Consider the following 18417-nt stretch of genomic DNA (forward strand, 5'->3'; position numbering starts at 1 on the left):
CCTATAACAGTGACACCAGTAATTACAAAGCAAGATATTTCTGCATTGTTTGCATATTATACAGGTGAGTTTCTACCTCAAACTGTACCAGATTAATCTGAAACAGTGTGCCACATGTTTTAACCATTGCATAGCTTTAATCAATGGGCAAAGTAGTTCATTAACTCTCTATTTAAATATTGTCTCAATGTAACTTTTTTATTAAATTATTTTCTAAGATGCATATGTGCAATAGTAAGGGATTTGTAAGTGTTTCTGGTTAAAAGGCAGCGTGAGGTCACATTTTCTTGGCTGTGCGTTGAGGCACTAAGGCGTGGCTCGTGGGAGATAGTGGAGGAATCATATTCCTATGTGAAAATACTGGAGGTGTGTGTGTGTGTGTGTGGGGGGGGGGGTTTCTTAAATTATAGTGTTTAAAGCCTAACTATGTTTCTAGATAGCAGTTAGTTTCTGGTGCGGTCCTATCCTAGATGAAGCTAATCAGATACTGCGTCCAGAAGATTTATTTAACTGACTTGCTTAAAACTTTGGTTAAAAATAAATATCTGCGAAATCAATGAAATGCTTACATTTCTTGACACCGCTCTCAGGAACTAAGAAGCTACAGTTTCTACCCTGATAAAAGGGCGGCAACAGTCAGCTGGCAAAATGTATTGTTGGGATAGAGAATGTCAATGCCTCACATTTGAAATCAAACCACCAACAAGATTTTGGATATAAAGTAGCTCTTTATAGCTATGATATTTTACATATCGCTAATGGCATGACAACTGCCAATCAAATGTAAATAAACTTACAAAAAAGGGTGTGAAGCAATGTATAAAACAAAAAATGCTCTGTGTCTGGCAAATATTTGGATCTGCTTGTTTACCCCCCCCTCCACAAAGGGCTCTGTCTGCCAACACTGCTATTGTTCCTGCCTGCTTCCTTAGTAGCTCATGCTGTTGTCGTCTGGATGATCACAGGCTTAAAACCCAGTACCAGAAACATTATCTGACATAAAGAAATTTCCAGGCAAGAGCTTGTAGTAAGGTGGATCATTTGCGCAGACTAAGAAAAGAAGTACTAACATTTGACACTAACAATGAGCATGCTTCTTTGCCCTGTTTTAAAAGCTCTATTAACACACATGTTTATGTGCTGACAGCAATGCATTCACTTACCAACACATGTACAGGTTGGGAAATCTAATTGTGGGTCCTTGATTGGAGTATCCAGCAGGTTCTTTGCGGGTGTGTCTAGGTAGCGCAAGGGGGAGTCCAAAAAGCCTTTTAGAGATGGTGAAGAATTTAGGCCATCCTTTATTGGTGTTCCCTCCTCAGAATAGCATGTGGTCGACAGTACCGCTAATTCTCCTGAGGCTTCAATTTTAATTCTTTTAGGGAGTGGAGAGTCTTGTATGCCCAACACATCCTCTAGCATTCTTCGATGAAGCTGCTGCTTGACCAAATTGGTTTCCTGATTCATCGAAACATCAACGGGGCTCATATGTTGATTGCCCAAAGACCCCTCTGTGGATGGCTGGCTATCTGTTAATCCACTTTGGGTATCTGATTCAATCTTGTTGAACTGCATTTGCTGATCATCTGAATGAGGTGTGGTGTTGGCTTGAGGAGTAGAAATTGAGGAAACAGACTGGGTGTTGTGTGATGATGTAGGACTGAGGCCCTGAGGACTAATCTTGGATGGATTTTCGGGGATAGGGGTTGAAGTGCTCTTCTCCTTGTGCTGACTCATTGATGTGTCTCCAAATTCAGCCTCAAATTGGCGAATCAGTTCTTCAAACTTTGGATCTATGTTAATGACTTTCTCCAGTTGTGTGGTGCTGGAAGGACTTGAGGTCACAGGGATGGCACTGCAGGTATTAGTGGAGGTTAAGCTGATGCCTGCACCTAGTGATTTTGTGATAGCTGCAGGAAACACAGGTGTGGACAAAAGGTCCATAAGAGCTGGAGCATTTTCTGATGTAACAGTGGAAGAAGGAGTTAGTGAGGTGTTGGAAATAGATTCCTGAGATTTTTCTGGGGCAGGGAGACCTGCAGCAAAGGCCTGAGTGGATGTACTGAGGGGGGCCAAAGAGGGGAGAGAGCATATCTGCAAATTTGTCAAGGATGGCGATCTGTCAACCATCTGATTTGATGTTTTTTGTACAGCAATTTGAGTCTGAGGGAGAAAGGTTGGCATGGAGGCTTTCTGTTTGTTCTTCTTAATGATAATCTGTTTGGGCTTGGGTTGGGGAGGACCTATAAGCATACTGGGAGATCCTTGGGAGGTTTTCCTCCTTTTAGGTTCCTGTTTGACTGGTAGAGGGGGTAAACCTTCTGTATCTATCTGTGGCCACCATTTCTTTAAGTCTTGGCAAGTCATAGGTGCACGAGCGCCTGGTGTTCCAAAGCTAGAAGGGTGAGTATGAAACAGATTTCTCTTGTAACGAAGGTGTTGTTGCAAAGCTGCTTGAGTGCAATGACTTATGGCTGCTTGGCTTGGAGACATAAGATTTCCAGGATAAAGCTGCTGCTGTTGACCATTTGACATTCCATAATGTCCACTTTGGGGGTTGTGATGGTAGTGCTCACCAGAGTCTGGCTCTTGTTTAACCCTGGGCAACACTTGATTACCTTGGACATGAATTCCACCATTCTGGTTCAAGTTAAGCTGCTGTGAGAGTGGAAGCTTAAAAGAAGCATTTTTGAACTTTGTGTCACCAAGAAGCTGTTTAAGCTCTGACATGGGGTCCGAGTAATTTAGGGGAGCAGTTGCAGACTTAAAATGTATCAATGTATGCCTCTGTTCAGGACCTCTATCAGAGCCCTGTGTCCACTGCTGAGGATTAGAATTGAAACCTGCAGCTTTGACCTGACTTGGGAAGGGAGAGGTAGAAGATGGGAGAGGGGAAGCACGGGCTGGATGGCCCTGTGACTGGGGTCTATGGTTTTCAAATGAGGCTGGAGACTGCTGATTGTTATGTACTCCTGGAGGGACAGACTGGGTTTGTGATGAGGAGTTGTCGTTAAGTGAGGAAGAGATCAAATTAGGTGTGATGTTTTGTGTGTTTTGTTGGTTATGGAAGTTATTTCTAAAGAAAGTTTGACCCGGAGAACTGACTCTTAGAGGGCTTGATAGCTGTGTCAATGCTTCTATTGCAAGGGCGGTCTGAAGACTGACGTTCTTTTCCTTGGCTATCGAGAGCACCTGGGGGGAGCAAGGGATAGGGGGTTTGGAGGACACTTGGTCTTGGTGAGAGTATTGATTGACATCCTGCTGCTCCAAACATTGATTGGACATGTGGTGGATACCATTCACTTGCTGATAGGTATGAGGCTGAGACTGCGAATGGGGTTGTTCCAAATGTGGGGCCTCACCAACTATTTTGTGAGATCTGTGATCCCTTCTAGTTGCTAATTTAATTTTCTTCTCCAACCATTCAAGGTAGTCTGGACAACCAGGCCCATCACAGTTGCATTTGGGGGGCTTCTCCCCATGTTTAGCTTGGCTCAGGGCTGTTTTTAAGATGTCAAGATCTTCCAGAGGTTCGCAGCTTGTTTCAGGAGCTCCTGCAGACACTCTGGAATGAGCGCCATCAGCACATGTCTCTTGAGTGAACTTCTCATATAATAGGGCTATTTTAGGCTGGATAACAAGGCAAGATGAAGCGGAAGAAAGGGGTAAAGAGCTTGCAGTAACAGAAAAAGCCATTAGATTCTGGGCATCTTCCACATCTGCATGGTGGATCCTTTCAGCAGGGGAGGTTCTACCACTGCTGCTCAAGCATGATTGCTGATGTTGGCTGCCATTGACCTTGCTCTGTCCTGGTGTCCAGCATTGCCTTTCAGGCTCTCTTCCTGTCCTCTGCCCGTCTGGTTTCAAAGATGCCTCATCATCATTACAGTAGGGGTTCACCCCATTGGCCAGTTCCAGGCTCAACGTGCCTTCCTGGAGGCGGTCATGTGAACCAATTTCCATCTGGCCTCCGTTTGTGAGGCCATCCACTGTAGTGACTTTGTGAGCAGTCTGAAAGACAAAATAATGACAGGTGAAGTAAATCTCTGCAAAATAAACAATGGTATACCCCAACAAAAAAGAGGTGGTGTAAGTAAGAACAAATAAAGCAATGATGACAAGGACACAAGCAACATTTTTTATCATAGTTGTTTCACATCAGACCCACACTGAGCTAACTCTGTCACAAGTACTACATCAGTTTCACAGTTGGACACTGCACTGTGGATCAGATTGGCTATGCAAAGTAGGCATCTGGAGTTAGAGTTAAGAGAAGCTCATTGTGGCAAAGGTAGGTCAACAGATACAAAATGATAATGGTTGATTACAAAGAAGTAAACTTATATTATTGTTACCTAAACTTAACTAAATTCAATATTATATCCTCAACTGCTCAAGTTTTTATGGCTATATGAGATAATGATCAAATTAAACCATTTTAAATTCGATTGGATTCAGTTTATTTATATAGCTCAAATGTACAATATACATAAGTTATATAGTAAGTTATATATATATAAAAACTTATAAGTTTCTATCAAGAAAACAGGCAACAGTTGATTGCATCCAATCATTAACTTGCAATACATACAAGTGATGTATTAATGATTCACCTTTGGTGATGAGCTTAAAGTGTTGAGACTCAAAAAGCCTCTGTGTGGTTGTCCTAATCTTTAGCTCCCGCAATCATTTTACCTCACTTTGGAGATCAGAATAAAAATAAAAACTGTTCTAATTAGAAGAAGTGTGGTTAAAATAACAAAACAGGCTTCTATAAACGTTAACCTACCAGGGTGTCAGTAATTTTAGGCTTAGTGATAAGAAATAAAATAAATTCTTAAAATATACAGTTTATGTACATATAATTTGGGCTTTGCTGAGTTTCTGAGTTTTGCATCAACATTGTCACATTAGTTAGATGCAAAGCAAAATGTATACTTTAGAACCTCAGAGGACAACTGGGATTCTTGGTGAAACAGTAAAAGAAGGTTTTCTTTGAGCGGAGCCAAGGCTGTAATATTTGTTGGTAATATGTTACTTAGTCATGACACACACAAAAAAGAGTAGATAATCATTTAACAATTATCCACCCAAGCTCAACTTGAAGCTCATTGTTAAAAATAATTCACTTCAACTTAAAACAAATTAATAGTAAAACAAACAAAATGGTGGTAATGGTCTTCTGTCATTTTTTGTGATAAAACATGTAATGAGTAACTTAAAAAAAAAAACCTAAGACAAATAATTAGGAGAAGCATATGGCATCAACTGGGAAATCACTCGACCAAAAGGCTTCCTCTTTACAGTTTGCCTGGAGTTAATTGTTTTATGAATACACTTACTTTAACAGCATAAGGTTTTAGGAGGATTTTCAAAAGTAAAAGGTTTGAGAATAAATATTTGTATTCAGCCACTATGTTCTTAAATGTATTCAAGGTTCTTAAAAGTATTCTTTCTGTGCTGATGCAAAATGCTTTGAACGTATTGAAGTAAACCTTGAGGAAAAGCATTTCCTTTTTACAAGCAAAAGATAAGGTGTCTCTTTACAGCTGAGAAGCTGATTCAGCTGCTTAAATGTCTTTCAAGAAGTAATACTATTCATCGAAAACTAACTTCTCCTGAGTTTTAAAATCGATAAGTCTACTTGGAGGTAGTTCAAAGTTGCAAAGTGCTCTCTCCCAAATAAAGGTCACTGCTGTCACATAAGTTTTTACAATTCCACCTTTTTGAAGAAAACAACTACTTACTATGAGCCAAATTCATTTGTATCCTACTACCTTTCTTGCAGCATTCAACCCAGTCTCACTCATTTTAGATTGATCTCCAAGTCAGGGGGACCAACAAATAAAGACGATTTAAGGGCATGTTCAGAAATCATTAACAGAGGTTATGTCTTCACTGAAAAGTATATTCCAACATGCTCAATGGTTTAGTGAAAAGGAAACACTGTCAGACTTAATGGTTACTTAGCACTATTGCAGAAGGCCAACAAACTGTAGGGCAGTTGAAGAACTGAAATTATGTTTTGATCAACCTTTAGCTTGAACAGCTATGGCTTGTGTCAGACCAGCTAAATTAACATATCACCAGGTCTTATAGAAAAATGAATATTTTTGCTAATTGAGAAGATAAGAAGAAGACTAAGCAGATATTTAATGTATAAATGAAATGAAAAACTTTATCTTGTACGTTGGTGCTCCTACAGAGAGCAAAACTTTGGAAAAGTGCGGTTAATTTAATCTTTAGGCTCCTTCCTCCTTAATACTTCCTCAAAGAATCAGATTTAAGATTTTACAGCATATCTTCAATTATCACAAGGAGTTGAATTATTTATCCTGCTTTTTCCATCAATATCCTTGATTTTTTTTCTTTCCCGAATTACCTGAAAAATCTTAGGATCACACTCGTTTGAGAATCAGTTTCTTTGTAACCTCTGTAAAACATCACATATTTTCCACCTAACAAGTGTTCCCAACCTGAGCTAAAAAATGAACACAACATATATCAAAATGGCTTCCTTAATCTTTAAGTTAGGGCACTGCCTCTGTCCACCGATCTAATGTAAAGAGTCACTATCCATAGGTGAAGGAATTACATATTGCAAAATAAACACCTATATATATATATATATATATATATATATATATATATATATATATATATATATATATATATATATATATATATATATATATATATATATAAATAATAGTTCAATACATATAGCTGTATGTATCTAATTTTTTATAGGGATAAAACCCCTCATTATAGGAAGACAAAAGTAGGTTATGATGCAGCTAAGGCTTATTGTTGTTGAGAGTTGCTTTATTTTATCTTAGGATGTTTTTGTTTTTTTTAACATGCTGAAAATACAGTATATTGCGTTTACGTTTCCCATTGCTGGTATTTTCTTTTTTATTTGATTATATATTATATATTTGTTTTTACACAAGAGAAACATGTAAAAATCTGTAAGAAGAACAACTCTTTTTTGGAAAGTTGTACTTCTTGGGTCTAGACAGGAAGTACACTCTCTGTCCGGCCAGGAAGTCCACAAGGAAGTCATCTTCACTGTCTTGAGTGGGTCAAGCTCCAGGTGCCTGCGACAGCACCAGTGGAACAGCCAATCAGCCATTGGGTAATGATGGATGGTGATAATTAGACAATTATCACCATCCTGAATCAGACAAAAGACTCTGATGCTGTCTGCAAACACCATGAGTTTCAAAACCAGGTTGGCTGTAGTGCAAGTTAATTGCATACAGACAGAAGATCAATTGGAACAGAACATACCCCTGAGGGGCGCCTCTGCTAATGGTTCCGAAGCTGTGATCTGGAAAAGCTTTTAAGTGGATGCACAGGTTAATTTTATTTATGTAGGCATTTTTAGCAATGAATCCGTTTGTTAGCTGAGGATCTATTTTTTAGATTCCTGCTGTACCTTCACTTGTCTGACTTGGATCTTTTTGATGAGTTTGTTCTTGGGCTGTTTATACAGGGCTTAGTACCTCCTAAGGCTGGACCCTGACCTCACATTTCAAAGGGTCAGGTTAGGTTCTTCTACAATAAAGTTAGCCTTTTGTCACCTAAAGAACATCTCCAAGATTAAAGGACAAATGTCTCAGCAGGACCTTGAAAAACTAAATCATGAGTTTATGTTTAGAGGGATTGATGACAGCAACCGTGTCTTCACAAGTCTGCCAATAAATTGCTCAGACAGCTGCATTTGATCCAGAGTGCTGCTGCATGTATCCTCACCAAAACTAAGAAAATGGTTGCACATCACCCTAGTTCTAAAACTGAAACAATATCTCAGAGAAAATACTTTGAAATAAGCTTATATATTTTAATTATTCACCTTTGTTCTCTTTAATTATTTGTTCTGCCTTCATACCACTGCAAATTACTTTTCCCTTCTTTCTAATGTATACCATTTTGAATTGTCTTGCCACTGAAATAAAATAAACCGACCTTGCTCTACTGCTGTAAGCCTGTTCTTTGTGTCTAAATAGTTTCCTCAGAAATGTTGTGAAACATCGTTTATTTTTGTTATCTGTGCAAAAGATCTTGGTCAGCAACATGTCCTTAGAGTAACAGTTTCAGCAAGTTTATTCATATCACAAAAAAAAAAAGGCTTATAAACACTCACTGCGAAATCGCAGGCCTCTAACATCTGACTCATTAGTCTATTTCCTCAAAATCAAAAACCACGAGCTTAGAGGTTTTCAGTTTTCCCTGTAAGTTGGAATGAGATAAAGCAGACTGTAATGAGTTATTTGCAGAGATCTGGGAAAGCACAAACACAAAAACACAATATGATTCTTTTAAAGTCACGACACACTGTGTTTTTATCTCTGGTGTGCCACTTAATATACTGCCAGTATTTTAGATGTCCTCTGGTTAAGCCTGTTATGGCAAATTATGACAGTCTTATTTTTCTTTACAATTCTTATCAGCTCTGCAAGCTGTTTTTTAGCCTCTGATATTGCAGGCTTGTGGTTAAATGTAGACGATGACCAGAAAAAACATAAACTCATGAATAAGAGGCATTGCTGTATACAAAAAGACTACAGACAGGGACTACGTCTCCCATAACACTTTATTAGCACATTAAATATTTTGTTATGTAAAAGAAGATTGCACCTTCTCTCTTTTTCCCCAAGAGTAGTCTACATAAAATAGCTGAGAGCACATCTGTAGTACACAGCCTGGGGTGTTCTTAGCAAACCATGTTTCTGTGAAACAAAGCGCTTTAGATCCACATAAATCCAAGTCTTCTGTTTCATTAGTCAGGGAGCAGATATTAGTCAGATATATTAAAAACAAGGGTCTTTGGAGTCTAATCTGAACACATCTGTGCATATATTCTGTCTCTGTGTCCAGTAATTGTCATTGAGGATCCGGATATCTGTGATTACTGATTGGGGGTACCGCAGCTCTTGATCAACGATATCATTTTTGACCCCAACTGACCAATCAAGATATCTCTGTTATCTTGATTGATGAGTTGGGGTCAATCAAAAATTTAGGAAAGGTTTCTAGGGAAAGCTGATATACTTTAAAGATAATTATCTGTTAAAAGTCAAAAACATACAAAATACTAGAAAATAACTCAGAGAGCACGGACCTCTGCCAATCAGCAAATTTTGGCCCAAAGTGTGACTCATACCTATAGCTAAATCTCACACGGGATCTAGATCATTACAGATTGTTAATGAATTGTTCTTTGGCATGTTTTTGTCTTCAGTAAAATTTGTCCGGATTTTTTGAGTCAGATGTTAAGGCTGTGGATTGTCACTTCTGACACCCTCTGGTTAAGTGGGGAACTGCTTGTTCTACCAGATATCCCTATATCAAAATGTCAGAGAATCATTTACATAACCTGGATCACCACTAAATTTAATTCTTCTTTGGCAAGAGGGGCACCTTTGACATAAATTTATAAAAAATCTGTCTGTAACTTTAAAGTTATCCTGTACAGAAACAAAAGAAAAACACACAAACTCTCCTAAAAACATAACCTCTTGGTGGAGGTAATAAATAAATCATTCGGGCCATCTTAAAATATCCCTTTATAGAGAAAAGTCTTATATGTTCTCTATACAGTTCTTAAAGAGAACATTGAAATCTAGACTTAAAATCTGTCCAACACTGCCTTCATAAGTAGGGCTGCAGCTATCATGTATCTTGGCAACTAAGTACATTTTTTCCAATAATCTAAAAGAGAGTCTTAGTGAGGTATCAATAAAATAGTGTTTGAATTTGAAATATAATCTCATTTCATATTTTAAATGCATTGTACAGGGTTTTGATTGCTTCCATCTGTTACTCCGTTATTTCATAGATACTACAGTGGGTCAATATGACTCATTCACAGAGTTTTTACACCGGATGCTCTTCTAATGCAACCGGGATTTGAACTCGGATCTCCAGTGTTAGTAACCCGAACCCCTGTATTGTCATTGGTTAAAACATTTAACATAAATACATGTAATGCTTACAAATTTCAGTTAAGAAGTTTTGGATATAGCATATTTAAAGACTGTCATCTTAAGTCAGACAATTTCGTTGAAATTACTGCTAACTCTAAATCTTACTAACAAACTCTAAATATTTTAGAGTCTGCTTAGATGAATGATGATTATTTGATTGCCAATACATGCTGTTTGTTTTAGCCCTACTTACTAGAAACTTACTAGATACCTTTAACTGTTCACTGTGTATTTTACATAAAGAGTGAAGCCCCATGTCACACCTTGATGATTTAGACCAGCATAAGCCTGAAAAATCTGCAAAAAAACTGGCATACCGTATTTTCACGACCATAAGGCGCACCGTACTAAAAGGCGCACTCTCAGTTATGTGTCCCATTTCTGTATTTAACACACACATAAGGCGCACCGGACTATAGGGCGCGTTTTTTATATACAGGTACATGTCCTCTACTACCTTTAAATACCTCTACTGCGTATTTAAAAATACAGCGGGGGCAAAACTGAGTATGACTGTGCTTTATTCATGTATTTATTACAAAGTATTAATCAAACCTGGCAGCTGGCCGTGAGACAGACACATCGCAGATGACACAGCGCTGTGATCGCTCCTAAATTAACTTAAAATCCTGAAACCTGCCGACGGAATATGTTCGCTTTTATTACCGGTATCCTGGTGCCTGCAGTTTAAATTGTTTAGATGAAAAACACCTGCCAGCCACAGCGTGAACCCGGAGGCTGCCCAGCCTAGAGGCTGCTGATGAAGAGATTTCTACTGTCGGTGCACCGCTGGTATGTGGGGGTCTGAGCGCCTCCGACAGAAATAGATAATCTGGATGAACTGACTGCAATTATTAAGTTTTCAGGTGGACTTTCTCACTTAAAAACATATTAAAACTACTTTATTCCCACTGATCACAGCAAATATAGCTGCAAGATTTAGATTATTTAGATGAAAAAACACCTGCCAGCCACCGCGGTATACGCGGAGTAGACCGGGTCCAGAGGCTGCTGTTGAATTAAGTTTAGAGGTAGAAAAATAGAGCGGGAGCAAAACCGAGTATGATTGTGCTTTATTCATGTATTTATTACAAAGTATTAATCAAACCCATCAAAGTCATCCTCTGTTTCTGAATTAAACAGCTGCGCTAAATCAGACATGTCAATTTCCCCTTCTTCGCTGTCAGAGTCACTTTCCGTGCCGTGCGGCTCCTCAGAAATAATGCCGGCTTTTGCAAAAGCTTGAACAACAGAGCCAGCAGACACGTTAGTCCAAGCATCTACAATCCATCCGCAAACGGTGGCGTAACTTGCCCGGCGCTGCCTTCCACTTTTCGTGAAACTGTGGTCTACGTCTGTCATCCATCGCTCCCATGCCGCTCGCAGCCTTACTTTGAACGGCCGGTTCACACCGATGTCGAGCGGTTGAAGTTCCTTTGTCAGACCCCCCGGGATAACGGCGAGCACAGCGTTCATTTGATTCACCTTTTTTTTCACATCGGCTGTGAGATGGGCACGCAGCGATGGTGATGCGTGGAAAAAACCACCTGGTCTCCTCACATACACCTCCCTCAGCCACGCTTTCATCATCTCCTCATCCATCCAGCCTTTTTCATTTGCGTTAATATCATATGTCATCAGAGCGCTGTGTCTGTCTCGCTGTCAGCTCCCAGATCAGCTTCTGTGATTGGTTGATGCGGCGCGTCCAGCAGCAAAACTTAAATTTTTCCATCTCGAGCAGCAGCAGCGCGTTGGCAGATGCTTAAACGCTCCCGACGCGCTGCGCCTGCTGCTCAAAACGCGCTGAGGGACCTTTTGCTGCGCCTATACGCGCGTCAACCATTGACTTTGCATGTAAACTCGCTGCTTCTGCTGCACCTGCTGGGTCCGGTTCACACCGATGTCGAGCGGTTGAATAACAGCAAGCACAGCGTTAATTTGTTTCCCCATGTTTTTCACATCAGCTGTGAGATGGGCACGCATGGAGTTACATATTAACAGCGATGGTGATGAGTGGAAAAAAAACACCTGGTCTCCTTACATTCAGCCACTCTTTCATCATCTCCTCAATGAGGTGGTCTCAAAAGTCGCAGTTACAACACACATAGGGCGCACCGCACCAAAGGGCGCACCGCACATTTTGAGGAAAAAAAAACATGTTTAAGTGCGCCTTATAGTCGTGAAAATACGGTATGTAGGATAAATTATGGGTACGTTGACAGCGTATGCTCATACATGAGGCATAAGTTACAGTTCAGTTATCTGACCGTTGACATACGTTAAGTGTAAGTATAAGTCGTGATGTCTAGTTTATCCAAAACCTATGAGTAACTTGTGCATAACTTATGCGTAACTTATCTCCGACGCATATCAACGTATTCGACGTGTTCAAGATGGCCGCTAAACGTTTTTCTGACTTACAGCTACTGTATAATGGCATATTAATAGCATATTTACAAACAATTAATACCTACAACTCTTTTGAACATTTAACCCTTAATTTCCCTGATCCAAATTTCAAGGCAAGAAAACCTCTTCTTTTTGTAACTTTGTATCGTCCACCAGGTCCTTACTCTGAATTTTTAGATGAGTTTTCAGAGTTCCTTTCTGATTTGGTATTAAATACTGACAGGGTCATCATAGTGGGAGATTTTAACATCCATGCTGACATTGAAGGCGATAGCTTAAGAGCAGCCTTTAATGCTATCTTAGACACTATTGGCTTTGTTCAAAATGTGAATAGTCCCACGCATTCTCATCTTCATACTTTGGATCTTGTGCTGACATACGGCATAGAATGTGAAGAAATAACAGTATTTCCTCACAACCCTGTCCTCTCTGACCACTTTCTAATAACCTTCAGGATTACTTTAACAGAGTTCTCCTCCCCCAAAAGAAGGTTCAATTTTAGTAGATCTTTATCAGATAGTGCAGTTATAAATTTTAAAGAATCTGCTTCACTTTCTCTCTCCTCTGTGTCGCTGAGCAGTGCTGCAGAGTGCAAAAGCATAGCTTATTCCCCTTCACAGGTTGATGATTTTGTTGATGGGGTTGCTAGTTCTCTGCGTATTGCCTTAGACAACGCAGCTCCTTTGAAAATGAAAACCGTTAAAAATAGAAAGCTTGCTCCTTGGTTTAATGCAGAGCTGCGTACTTTGAAGCAAAATGCTAGGAAACTGGAGAGAAAATATCGCTCCACAGGCCTGCGAGAGTCCTTCCTAGTCTGGAAAAATGGTTTACTGCTGTATAAGAGGACCCTTTGTAAAGCAAGAGCAGCATACTTCTCCTCATTAATAGAGGAGAATAAGAATAATCCTAGATTTCTTTTTAATACAGTTGCCAAACTCACCCGGAGCCATAGCTCTGTTGAACCGTCCATTCCACCTGCTCTTAGCAGCAATGATTTTATGGGATTCTTTATAAATAAGATTGATCTTATTAAAAATAAGATCATAAGCACTCCTCTATCCGCGATTGTACCTGAGGTAGTCATGGAATCTGAACCGGGTTTAGACTGCTTTGATCCAGTTGAACTCTCTGAATTAGCAAAATTATTGTCTTCATCTAAGCCTTCAACTTGTATGTTAGATCCAGTTCCAACCAGGTTATTTAAGGAGGTATTCCCTTTGATCTCCTCCTCCATTTTAGATGTGATTAATCTATCTCTGTTACAGGGATATGTACCTAAAGCTTTTAAGGTTGCTGTAATTAAACCTCTGCTTAAGAAACCGTCTCTTGACCCAGATGACTTGGTCAATTATAGACCTATATCCAATCTTCCTTTCTTATCCAAAATTCTTGAGAAAGTAGTTGCCAAACAAGTTTGCGATCACTTCCACCATAATGAACTTTTTGAAGAGTTTCAGTCTGGCTTTAGAGCTCATCATAGCACTGAAACAGCTCTGGTGAAAGTCACTAATGATATTCTCATGGCCTCAGATAATGGACTTGTATCTGTGCTCGTCCTGTTGGATCTTAGTGCTGCATTTGATACAGTTGACCATAATATTCTTTTAGAAAGACTTGAATATTTTGTTGGAATTAAAGGAACAGCACTAGACTGGTTTAAATCTTATCTATCTGATCGAATTCAGTTTGTTCATGTTAATGATAGATCTTCAACACGCTCAAAGGTTACCTGTGGAGTACCACAGGGATCAGTGCTAGGACCAATTCTCTTTACTTTATACATGCTCCCAATTGGTAGAATTATTAGACAGCATGGGATTAATTTCCACTGTTATGCTGATGATACCCAGCTATATCTGTCTATAAATCCAGATGAAGCTAACCCATTACATAGATTACAGGCATGTCTTGAAGACATAAGAACCTGGATGACTCTTAACTTTCTGCTTCTGAATGCAGACAAAACAGAAGTTATAGTCTTTGGACCAGAGTCTCTGAAAAAGAAACTGATTAGCCAGTCACTTCATTTGGATGGGATTAAACTGATTTCAGATAATAAAGTAAAAAAATCTTGGTGTTATTTTTGATCAAGACCTGTCATTTAAATCCCATATCAAAGAGGTTTCTAGAATTGCCTTCTTTCATCTGAGGAACATTGCAAAAATTAGAAATATCCTGTCCAGGGGTGATGCTGAGAAACTAGTCCATGCATTTGTTACTTCAAGGCTGGACTATTGTAATTCTTTACTATCAGGAAGTCCACAAACTGTAGTTAAAAGCCTTCAGCTGATCCAAAATGCTGCAGCCAGAGTTCTAATGAAAATTAAAAAGAGAGATCATATCTCGCCTATCCTGGCTTCTCTTCATTGGCTTCCTGTTAAATCAAGAATAGAATTTAAAATCCTCCTTCTCACATATAAAGCCTTAAATGGCCAAGCTCCATCTTATATCAGAGATCTGATTGTTCCTTATGTTCCTAACAGAGCACTTCGCTCTCAATCTGCAGGTTTACTAGTGGTTCCTAGAATTTCTAAAAGTAGAATGGGAGGCAGATCTTTTAGTTATCAGGCTCCTCTCCTGTGGAACCAACTACCAGTTTTAGTCCGTGAGGCTGACACCCTGTCTACTTTTAAGGCTAGGCTTAAAACTTTCCTTTTTGATAAAGCTTATAGTAAGGGTGGCTCAGGTTATCCTGAGCTATCTCTATAGTTATGCTGCTATAGGCTTAGACTTTTGGAGGACATAGGGACCCCCATTTCATCATTCTGCTTCATTCTCTCTCTGTTCTCCTATTCTGCAGAATCTGTTAGTTCAATCTCTAACCTTCTGCTCTCTCTGCTTTTCCTCAGAGTAGCTTTGCCTCGTCTGTTCCTGTTTGGCTGTGACGTCATCCTGGAAAGAAACATCAGCTGTGCTGCTTCTATCAACACCCTTGTTTATAGATGTTGGAGATCGGCCTGTTTTCCAGTGTGGTCCTGTTTCTCTGACCGTGACTGAGTGGATGTGCTCTCTTCGTCCTCTGGCATGGGAGCTGCCTTGGAGCTCGTCTGCCTGGCTGTGTGTTTCCTGGACGGGGCCGCCTTTTACAGCTGCTTTTTGTATCTCTGCTTCTGTCTCCTTGAACCCCAGTCGGCCTCGGCAGATGGCCGCTCACACTGAGCCTGGTTCTGCTGGAGGTTTCTTCCTGTTAAAAGGGAGTTTTTCCTCTCCACTGTCGCTACAAGCATGCTTAATGTGGGGGATTGTATTTGAGTCAATGAGTCAATGCAATCAACTGGTTTTCCTTAGATAGAAAACTTTGTATCAATTTGACTGTATGATCTGGTTGAACTGTAAAGTGCCTTGAGATGACATGTGTTGTGAATTTGGCGCTATATAAATAAACTGAATTGAATTGAATTGAATATTGGCAGCATTTTGGTATAAACTGCGTTCACAGGAGGAAACTTCTCAGTTCTCGCCCCGACTTCATCCCCATCATAGGGTGAGAGAGAAGCTGAGTATGATGGATCCTCCCTGCGTTCACAGCCATGACCAACAAACTTCCTAGCAGACATGATGCTGAATTTGCTTCGTCTACAAACCTTCTTTCCATTTTCTTTTTATTTATTCTTTTTGGGGGGGGGGGGGGGGGGGGGGGGGGGGGGGGGGTCGGTAAACAGCTGATAGGTTAATACCGTGAATAAAGACATCTTTTTATGCAGGCCGGGCGCCTCCGGGCGCATCGCTGCCCCCCTCAGGACACTGGTTTGTACATCATTTCATGGGCATTACGCTGCTGTGCGTTATACATAAGTTAGGCTGCCGTTGGACGTACACTCTGGACTAGTTATGAATACGCTATGCATAGAAAGTTCAGCGTATGCCAGCATTTTAGAAGACTCTGGAACATCAGGCATACGCTGGCTAAATTGGTAAGGTGTGACAGGACCCTGAAGTTTTACAACTGTTTTTGGTTAAAAATACACAAAAACAGCTAAATTTTTAGTTATTAGAATACACAATATAAATGTTATTATGATAACTGGGCTGTCATACATAGCAATATCTGCATTTATACACATTCAATATTGTTGTGAAATGTTGTAGGGTGATGTCTATGAAATAGCCTTCTTAAAGTCCATCTAGAACAGAGGATCTAAAAGGGCATGAAAGCAGAAGTGAGTCTGACTTTCAGCTTCCCCACCATTTGAATATTATTAAAATCAGTCTTTGAAGTGGCTAATTACTGGACAGGCTTTGTGCTTGTGTCTTTTCAATCCACCTTCTGCACAGGGTGTCTGCTAGTGGTTCCTGGGTGGGTGGTGGGCGAGGGGGGAAGGAGTGGCGGCAAACAGCCGGCATGCAATACGTGTCTGTAATTTCAACGGCATCAGATGGGAAAGAGGAAGGGGTGGGGTGTGTGTATGTGTGCTGGGGGGGAGGTCAGCAGTGTGCGGCAGTTATGAGAACTGCAGTGTGTTGAAACTGACTGCAACACTGCACTACCTTACATCCCACAACCATGTGGTGTGGGTCACACTGTCACTCTCCTTTCCTGTTTTTCTCACAGTGGCATACACAAACCATAGCTGCACAGGTCACTTCTCTTAAGATGGAAGTAAAATGAATGGACTTTTAATCCACTGTTTATAATTTCACCTAATATTCAGTGTATGTATCCTGAATTCTCATAGTATAAGCTTTAACTGTATTTCTGGAAAAAAGAAAAATTTGCTGATATGGTCTAATTTCTAAGGATAATACTTCTTAACTGACTGCACAGCACGAGCCAAATATTTATACCAAGACAGAGCTGAGAGTTGTGATCCATTTCTAAATACCTCTATTTTACTTGCAAACACACACAGACCATTGTGCAGATCTGACCCATGCTACAGTGTACCTTACACACACACAAACACCCACACATATATTTCCATCCAACCGGATCAAATCTTGTCAAACCTGGTCCACCAGAAAAACTGAAACCCATTTAAACAGGGTTGCCAGGTTTGTTTGTAAGTGAGGCAGTTTAACTGACACTCTACAGAAATGGAGGGAGGAAACAAAGCACTGGATAATACTAGTTGTGGGGCAGAGGGGGTTAAGTTCAGCTTGCGAGTAGACAGCTGAAGCTAAATCCCACATACACAACACCACCCCATCCTCCCTCCCCTTTTTCTTCCCCCCACCCCTTCCTCTGCTGGCGTGACGAACAGGAACATGAAGCAGATACCCTGACAAAATTGAGCCGGCTGAGAGGGTCTAAGATTCACAACACATACTTACAGCGAGCTAGGCGGCCAGACAGCGCTGCTGGTTGAAAAGCAGAGACCAGACGGAGAAGGGCATGAGCCTCGCTTGCCGGCACAGAAGTCCACAAGCAATCTGTCCTCGCAGGGTCGTATTCCCTTTTAATTCCTTCTTGTCTGTGTCTGTGCGGCACACACGCACAGCGAGCACCAAAACGCGCATGCACAGCTTCACGCACGCACATACAGCCAGCCGCACACGCAACCCACACCTCCCCCTGGCACAGCACACACGTTTCTCATTCTCTTGGCTCTTCTTATTGCCAAAGCTTTCTGATCTGTCCTTTTTCCTTTCTCATTATCTATTTCTGCTCCTCCCTTCCCTTTTTCAATATCCTCTTTCTCTCACTTGACTACACATGCAGTCGGCTTCTCTTCACAGCCCCCACCACCCCCTCTCGTTGCTCCCCTCCCTCCCTCTTGTGCAGCCTCCCCCTCCATCTCCTTTTCTCTCTCTCATATGAGTATGCTTAGCGAGAGGCCATTATCTGGGCTGCAGCGAGCACGTACAATTCAATGGAGGAGTGTACAGGGAGCAGAAACACAGAGAGCAGTGGGGGAGAGTCGCTGGTAGCAGCAGCCTAGGAAACAGCTTGGTGCAGCAGAGCTTTTACCAATGAGAATACCTCTCTTTGACTATATCTACGCCCTCCAGTGCTGCTCGCTCTGCTCTATTCGATGGCGTTACACTGCAGGTTATGTGCATCTATCTGATAAAGCTT

At 40.6% G+C, this 18417-nt stretch overlaps 1 protein-coding gene across 5 annotated transcripts in view; it reads right to left on the reverse strand.

Annotated features, from left to right (window-relative positions):
• Positions 1 to 18417, reverse strand: part of tet3 (tet methylcytosine dioxygenase 3) — a 64739-nt gene that overhangs the window by 18197 nt on the left and 28125 nt on the right. For 4 of the 5 annotated variants that reach the window (XM_038297057.1, XM_038297056.1, XM_038297059.1 and 1 more), the window contains one exon: positions 1164 to 4011. In XM_038297057.1, the coding sequence (XP_038152985.1) occupies positions 1164 to 4011 (2848 nt within the window). Of the gene's footprint in view, positions 1 to 1163; positions 4012 to 17672; positions 18075 to 18417 lie in introns of those variants that run through there. The other variant, XM_038297060.1, reaches the window with a different exon arrangement.

The sequence above is a fragment of the Cyprinodon tularosa genome, unplaced genomic scaffold (assembly GCF_016077235.1).
Source record: "Cyprinodon tularosa strain WSP-4 unplaced genomic scaffold, ASM1607723v1 ctg380, whole genome shotgun sequence".
NCBI classification, from domain to species: Eukaryota; Metazoa; Chordata; class Actinopteri; order Cyprinodontiformes; family Cyprinodontidae; genus Cyprinodon; species Cyprinodon tularosa.